The sequence below is a fragment of the Vigna umbellata genome, chromosome 1, assembly GCF_029865625.1.
Source record: "Vigna umbellata cultivar VRB3 chromosome 1, Vumbellata_1.0, whole genome shotgun sequence".
Classification (NCBI taxonomy): domain Eukaryota; kingdom Viridiplantae; phylum Streptophyta; class Magnoliopsida; order Fabales; family Fabaceae; genus Vigna; species Vigna umbellata.
In genome coordinates this window covers 105427889-105435660 of record NC_142165.1, presented here as the reverse complement: position 1 = coordinate 105435660, position 7772 = coordinate 105427889, and the positions used below count along the sequence as shown (strand labels likewise).

Below are 7772 nucleotides of genomic sequence, written 5' to 3'. Positions count from 1 at the left end.
TTAATTATGATAGACGGCATTTAGTATTGGTGTTTCAATACTTTTCTATATTTAATTAATTTTTCTAATATTTATATAAAAAATGTGTTATAGTTATTATATAATTTACATTATATACATTATATATTGAATATGATGTTGTTTAATTTTTTTAGAAATAAAATATTGAATAATTCGTATTAAACAATAAAAAAGTAAATTAGTTGTCTAAAATTATTTTAGACAATTTAAAAAATTAAATTAATTTAAATAATTTTATAAGTAACTAAAATATATTAACCACACAAAAGTTATTTTAATTTTGTCAAACATATTTATTTAGTAAAATATTCATGATAAAGTAATTTAAATGTAAACTATAATATACTTAAATATAAATGCTTAATTTATCTAAAATTTGAAGATCCTGCGACGGTTAAGGTTAAAACTAAAAAGTACAGCGGTGTTGGGGTCAGAATTCGTCCACGCCACAAAGCTAATCTTCTATCATCACCAATAACCATCCACCAGCCATTAACGCTTTTCCTTATCTTTCTCGTCTCTCTCTATCCTCACACCAAAACCAATCTTTCACTTGCCATTTCCTTCTTCGCACTGTTCCTCACCAATGGCTTCCCTCTCTCTCCCTAATCACTATCTTCCCACCTTGCTTCGCTCTCATTCTTCCAACTACCCATCTTCCCAAAACCTCCCACTCTCTTCCACGCCTTCAAATTCTCAATTTTTCGGTCTCAAGTTCTCTCATTCTCCTTCTTCCTCAATCCCCTCTTCTTCTTCCCTCAGAACCTCCATTTTCGCCAAGGTACATTTCACTCATCATCACCTTTTTGCATGTTCCTAATAACTTAGCCTTTTAGTTCTTACTTAGACCCACCAGCGTCTCTTCTCTTTTTTTGTGTTGTATATTCCTTTATAGGTGAGTAAAGGTTCTAAGCCACCGAATTTCACACTGAAAGATCAGAATGGAAAGAATGTGAGCCTCTCCAGCTTCAAGGGAAAGCCAGTAGTTGTATATTTCTACCCTGCTGATGAGACCCCTGGCTGTACCAAACAGGTAAATTCACACAATGTCCATGTAGGAATAGTTCAAAATGGAGATGCCAAGTTTTTAAAGTTGTGTGCTTCTTAAACGTTTTCCAAGTTCACATATTTCAACAGTGAATAGTGAATGTATGGTGCACTATATATGGAGCATTTGAATGAACAAAAGGGAATAAACTGTTCAACATCTTTCAGACTTCATTTGCTGAGATTTTGATATATAGGAAGGTCTTTTTGTTCTTTTGAAAAGGAAGGACAGAGAAGGATTCTGGTTGTTCTCATGAGTTGAACTCCGGTATTGTATATGCATGCTACAAATGGAGGGTAATGAAAAATAGAGAGCACTTCAACCCCTGTTAGGTTTATCCATACTATTCTTGATTTGGTTATCTTAGTTTTCGCATGTAAGATAGCGTAGAAAATAACTCCTTTGGGCAAATCAACCAGATTCGCTGCCTCTAACGGATTTCTGATGATTGAGTACTTTGTATCCCTATTCATTGAGGTTCAAAATCTACTGCTATAAGGTTCTTGATGTATGCTTTCTGACGCTTAGTTATTGGGTTTTAGTCACAACATATTAATACAAAACGTAAATACTTGTAATACTAGAAGTAACAAACAAAGAAATAAAATTTAAAGTTGCATACCAATTCTAAAAGGTCTCATAAAAATGACCATGAACTTGTTTTGTCAAATGTCTTATAATACGGATTGGAGGGAGTGATTTATTCTTTATTGCAGGCTTGTGCTTTCAGGGATTCGTATGAGAAGTTCAAGAAAGCAGGAGCAGTGGTTGTTGGGATAAGTGGCGATGATGCTTCCTCGCACAAGGTAAAGATCAAAGGTTCCACTGTTTCATTTTTATAATCAACCATATTAATATTTTTTCTGATTTGCGTTTCACGTAATGTAGGCATTTGCCAGCAAATACAAACTTCCATTTACATTGTTGAGTGATGAGGGCAACAAGGTGAGAAAGGAATGGGGAGTGCCAGGTGATTTCTTTGGATCATTGCCTGGAAGAGAGACTTATGTGATTGACAAAAATGGGGTGGTTCAGCTTGTCTACAACAATCAATTCCAACCAGAAAAGCATATTGATGAGACCCTGAAAATACTTCAGAGCCTTTGAGGCTTTTTTTATTCTTTTGTTTTCTATCCCCGCGGGCCTGATTCAGAGTCTGGCAAATATTTAACTGTGAATTTTAAGTTTGTAAGCTCTGTAATTATGTAGCTGATTTTGGAGCCTTTGATCACATTTCTTGGAGGTGATGACATGTAGAGAGAAAAAGATTATAACCTCTCCGGTGGAAATAATGCCTTCATTTGCCAAAAATACAGTGAGATTATATATGTATCTTTTCCACATGGTATGTTTACTTTCAATTGACAAAGTGACCATCCACTACAAGTTCTATATAATTTGAATTTGTTATTTCAAACAAGTTTCCGTTCAGCAATACATATGTTTTATGTGAACAAAGTTGCTTGTGTAACCTTGAAGGAGTTTTGACTGCATTCATGGAACATGACTCTTAAGTATCTAAACGACATTTGGCTCTCGACTTAGCCTTAAATTTTTCTTTCTTAGAGAACATGTAGTTATTTTTATCATCATCATTATTACTATTATTCTACCAGTATTTTTATCAGTCACTGAGGGAGTGGTTGTAAGCTTGTATATTCAATCTTCCTTGGCATAGTCTGGAATGCTGTAGGGGCCAAATACTTCGGATAACCAATTCTTCTTCCTCCAGGAACTCCACCCTAAATCTTTACAAATTTCATCACTGTGGTTGATGCTATAAGTTGAAATGCAGTGCCTCTTATAGAACCGAGTTGACCTTTTCATCACTTCTATCTCCTTTTCTGTTTGTGAAAGCATGCTCTCCACACTTGGGAGCTTGAATTTGTCATCTACCAGCCCAGAAAGCCACATGGAACGTAGCTCTGATGAGTGAAGATTTGAAACACTCTCAACGAAACCCACAAAGGCCATGTTTGGAATCAACGGATGAATAGTTCCCCTATCATCATGAGCATGAATCAGCTGTTACTTACAAATTTTTTTAATTTTAAAAAAATTTCAGTTTAAATAAAGGGTATGTCTAAAAGAGTTGAATACATTCTCCTGATGTATATTTTGCATGAAAGAAAGCACCATGAATATTGAAGAGTTCTTCTTACCTATATAAAGGCATAATACCAGAAGAGTACTCCAACAAGCTACTAAAAGGCTCTGGTAAAATAGTTTTGAGTTTTTTCTTTCCATCAAAACCAGTTGCAAGAATCACTACATCAGCGTTCAGCTTAGTGTTGTCTTCAAATTCAATCCCTCCATTCCAGAACCACCACTTTGATGCCTTCTTAAAGACAATTTTGCCCTTTTCAGCCTCGGAGAAGAAATTTTCTGGCATGATGGCCATTTGACAAGATGCATAATCCTCCACAAAGGGGTGTTCTGGTTTTAATCCATACTTCTCCAATGGAAGTTTCCACAGAAGGTACGACTCAATAAACTTTGAAATTCCACGCCTCTATTATTGCTCATTGAATAACATAACCAAAAATAAAAAACATTAGCTATGCCTGTAGAAACCATAACACTAGCTATGTAGCTATGTGATTCTGGAAAATGGTAATTTACCAGCGGAGATAACATGAGGCAGAGAAGAGTCCTGAGTAAGCCTTGTTCTGGTCTCTCGTGAATGAACTGAGAAGATCTTGTTGAGAAGAACATGAAAAAAGGCAATCCCCAAATCCAGTAATGGGGAACTGTCCAATGCAAAGTCCTTACAACCATGGTGCAGGCTTCTCCTTCAGCTCCTTCACAGCAATACACCAACAACTTTGTTATGCATTTTGAAATTTAACAAAAAAAAAAAATAGAGATTATCTTAATTAATTATTATAAGCAAACAGAATATAAACATTTAATGTAAGTAAAAAAAAAAGGTTAAATATATTTAAAGTATTAAATTTTGAAATTTGTTTATGTCTCAAAGATTGAAATTCGTTTGTCTTAAATTTCAAAATCCATTTGTTTTATATTTTGATTTTCAAACTTTAAAAATAAATAAATGTTTTTTAAATTTAATTGTATTTAATTTTTTGACATATCAAACTTATTTTTAAGTTGTTTATAAAATAATAAATATGAATCTAAAATATCCTTTAATAAAATTAATATCATTAAGTTAAAAATATTATATTTATTTATTTTTAAAGTTTGACAACTTAAATTTTATTAAAAAATTTCTCAAAAAGTAATTTCCGTTTTGCTTGGTAACATCTTGATGTCAAAAGAATTTTCATTATTTATTGAAGTTGGTGGATGGCATGAGGTGTTGAAATTTTAGTGGACTTTTCATACGATGATGATACAAGACTGTCGCACGTGGTATCGATGTCTATGGGTGAAGATGAAGGTTGGACCCCGTCGTTTAAAGCCATTTCCAAACATATTGTGAAAGTCAAAACTGATTTGTGGAATTCTATTTTATATGACTTATGGCCTATGAATTCGTTTCATATAAAGCTTCACATAAGATATTATACTAATAAAATGAAAAGAACAGTATGCAAGTCAACACATCTTTCATTCATAAAATAAAAGGAACAGTAGTGTGCAACCAAAAGCATGCAAATAAATATCAACTAGGAAAATAAAGCCCTTACTTGCTTTTAACATTAAAAAAACCAATAAATTATATACAACCAGAAAATCATTTGGAAAATCAATGTTGTCGTCTTTGGTGCTTTATAAGCACAAGAACTGAAAATGACATTGTGAAACAAAACAAAACAGAAAGGAAAACAAAACGTAATAGTGCCAATATGAAAACGAGCTTCAATAGAAAAACAATGTCGTTATTTTCCACAGCACATGCATCATAGCGACAGAAAACAACGTGTTCAATTGAAGCTATTGAACGCCACCTTTGTGACAACCCAAACTGAAAAAGAAAAACTTGGAAGAACAGCAGAAGAAATTTGAAAGAAAATCGAGTCATATGCATACAAACCAGCTTTCACATTATTAGTCATCAGTTAATTCTTTTTATATATTTTTCCTTTTGAAAAGAGTCATGATAGGTTACCAAATATCATATTTTTTTATAGTATAAATATTTTTATTAAAATAACTACGTTTTTTCGTTATTAAACTAGCATGTTTATCTTTAAATTAAATTATAAAGTATTTTGTATTAGTAAAGATGTTTTCCACGTAACTTCATACATGGAGAAAATACTTTTTAATTTAATTTAAAAATTAAGTTTAAATTTTTATAATAGTTTAGAGAATATATTTATATATATATATTTTTTATTACAATTGTTTTTTAACATATAATAATAATTTGAGAGGAACAACTATTTAAACAACAAATAACTAATAAAACATAATAATTTTCACTTTTACTTCACAAATCGTTTCACAAAAATATTGCTATATAACATCTAATATTTTACATGCGTTCAAGTGGTGTTATTTGTGCATCCTCTATGAAATGTTTGAACAGAATTTTTAAAACACCAACTATTTGAATTAAATTTTATTCCGAGTCACTCTAGGCGTATAACTAAAGCGATAAATTATAAAAGAGCAGTTAATGCTTCCCATGTTTAGAGATGATATTTAGCAATAAATTACAAACCAGTATGATTTGTTTTTCATAAAACTCATAAATTATCAGCCGTTATTATTTACACCTTTATATAAAAGATTTCTTTTTCAATTTTACCTTTAAATTAAAGTTTTTCTTAAATTAAAATAATTATTTCATCAATTTTATTTTTTAGATGATCATTGTTTTTAATTAAAAAAATTTTTAATTAAAAAATTAAATACAAAATAAATGAAAATTATTTACAATAAAGTTATAAAAAATATTTATGTTTAACTTTATAATTATAATAATAAAAAAAATAATAATTTATGAATTTTTATCATAAAGAAAATTGAATACACATATAATGCATGTATTTTTACTATTTACTAATAAAAAAAGGTTTAATATGATAAAAGTAGTATATTTTACATATTGATGCGGTGTGAATTCATAGTGTCAATTTGGAGAAAGTTTCTTGGTAAACATCTGTAAAACAAGAAGAAAAATAAATGTAATTTTTACATAAGTTAAATAGTTTGTGTGCATTAAAAACTACATTTTAAATAGTTAATGAAAACTAGCTTATAAGAGCTTAACCTGTACATAAATTAATAACGAATAAAAAAATTGTTTTTGTTTTTATTTGATTTTTTTCTTTAGATGTACTTAAAATAGAAATATATATTTTATAACTTTACTTGTACAAAACAATTTAACTTTTTCTTCTTCTTTTTTTATTACTAAATGAAGGTTTTTCCAAAGGGGATTTATATAGAAAGCTGGGATTATTATTACCTTGGTTTGCCCGTGCACACTCCATGGCTAAATCAATACCTGACTTTTTGAAACCAACCACCACCACCTTTTTCCCTCTCAGAAGTTGAGTAGCAGCTTCCTGGTCAAGTTTACAGTAATCTAACGTATGCATCACCTTTCCCTTGAATATATGTGGCCCTTTTTTCTGTGGAAACGTTGGAATTTTCGGTGTGTCCCCATATTTCCCAACGCATACTACCACAAACTCGAATCCATACCACTGAAATCAATCATGTATAAGCGGCTAAAACAAGAGTCACTCATAGGTCAGAAGCTTCATGCAATAAATCACTTCATTTTGAAAACTCATCATCACGTGTTTTCTTTTTCTCAAATATTTTAAATTAAAATATTAAAACTTTTGACAATTTCTAGAAGAGTATCAAAAGTATGTGGGAGAATATGATAACTTAAAAAGTCTATGCTCATAAATTTGTGAAACCCTAGGTTATGTATAGATACCAAAGTGTTTGATATTTGAGAAGGTAATAGTTTGTGCAGACCTGAATGGTGTCTGAGTTATTGGTCTGCACAGCAACTTCCCACACAGACTGACCGGGAAGCAGGCTTGAAAAGCCAGTGACTTGGCGGTTGCCGGAGAAGCGGATTTCGACGACCTTGGAGTTGAACCTGATGTTTTTGAAAACGTCAAAGTGGTGAGCATAAGAGTGCAGATAATTGAGTATCTCCAAATGGGTGGGAAAATCGGGGTTGTCCCTTTGAGGCCAAGGGAAATCGGTGAATTCATAATCACGACGATGAGACTGTAGTCTGGTGGAGTTGTAGGAGCAATGACTCCAAATCCCACCAATGGAATCTGAGGCCTCAAAAACAATAGGGTTGTGATGAGATAACTGTTTAGCAGCAGCTAATCCACTTACCCCAGCCCCTATGATGCCCATTTTTGATATCAACATGGGACGGTTTTGGTTTTGGTTTTGGTTTTCCATGTAATATGATTTGGTATGATTGGGATCTATGTTGAACTAGGTTAAAGGTGTTTGTGTATGAAAATAGTGTGTATATGTATGATGAATTGATGAGTGCAATCAAAATGCAAGGCTTGGACCTGTATTTATAGATGTCTCGAGCTCCATCACTCGTCACTGTGATGTCACAGAGCGTAGATTTCTACGGTAAACAAATGAGAAAAACAAAAATACATAATGCAACTGCATGCAGACCAGCTTGCCTTTTGACAACCTTGAAAAACATAATAAAAGAATATAAATGTAATAAGAGATATCTGGTTCTATCTTTCATAATGTGTGGTTTATAAGAGCTTATTATCGTTAAGAA

At 31.9% G+C, this 7772-nt stretch overlaps 2 protein-coding genes across 2 annotated transcripts; one reads left to right on the top strand and one right to left on the bottom strand.

Moving 5' to 3' along the window:
- Nucleotides 1-530: 530 nt before the first annotated feature.
- On the top strand, nucleotides 531-2438 carry PRXQ (Thioredoxin superfamily protein). Its single transcript, XM_047301861.2, has 4 exons — nucleotides 531-802; nucleotides 917-1054; nucleotides 1786-1875; nucleotides 1958-2438. Exons 1-4 carry the CDS (start codon nucleotides 608-610, stop codon nucleotides 2174-2176), a joined length of 642 nt encoding a protein of 213 aa, XP_047157817.1. The 5' UTR covers nucleotides 531-607; the 3' UTR covers nucleotides 2177-2438.
- On the bottom strand, nucleotides 2087-7493 carry FMO1 (flavin-dependent monooxygenase 1). Its single transcript, XM_047301862.2, has 5 exons — nucleotides 6977-7493; nucleotides 6453-6693; nucleotides 3692-3870; nucleotides 3232-3581; nucleotides 2087-3071 (listed from the first exon to the last, which is right to left on the bottom strand). Exons 1-5 carry the CDS (start codon nucleotides 7421-7423, stop codon nucleotides 2729-2731), a joined length of 1560 nt encoding a protein of 519 aa, XP_047157818.2. The 5' UTR covers nucleotides 7424-7493; the 3' UTR covers nucleotides 2087-2728.
- Nucleotides 7494-7772: the final 279 nt, after the last annotated feature.

Bases quoted from the DNA above. Each gene is read 5' to 3' on its own strand.
- PRXQ (XM_047301861.2), top strand. From the start codon at position 608: ATGGCTTCCCTCTCTCTCCCTAATCACTATCTTCCCACCTTGCTTCGC. The intron at 803-916 runs GTACATTTCACT...ATTCCTTTATAG, and splicing joins GAACCTCCATTTTCGCCAAG to GTGAGTAAAGGTTCTAAGCC. The intron at 1,055-1,785 runs GTAAATTCACAC...TCTTTATTGCAG, and splicing joins CCCCTGGCTGTACCAAACAG to GCTTGTGCTTTCAGGGATTC.
- FMO1 (XM_047301862.2), bottom strand. From the start codon at position 7,423: ATGGAAAACCAAAACCAAAACCAAAACCGTCCCATGTTGATATCAAAA. The intron at 3,582-3,691 runs GTAAATTACCAT...GAGCAATAATAG, and splicing joins GCCTCATGTTATCTCCGCTG to AGGCGTGGAATTTCAAAGTT. The intron at 3,072-3,231 runs GTAAGAAGAACT...TCATGATGATAG, and splicing joins GGTATTATGCCTTTATATAG to GGGAACTATTCATCCGTTGA.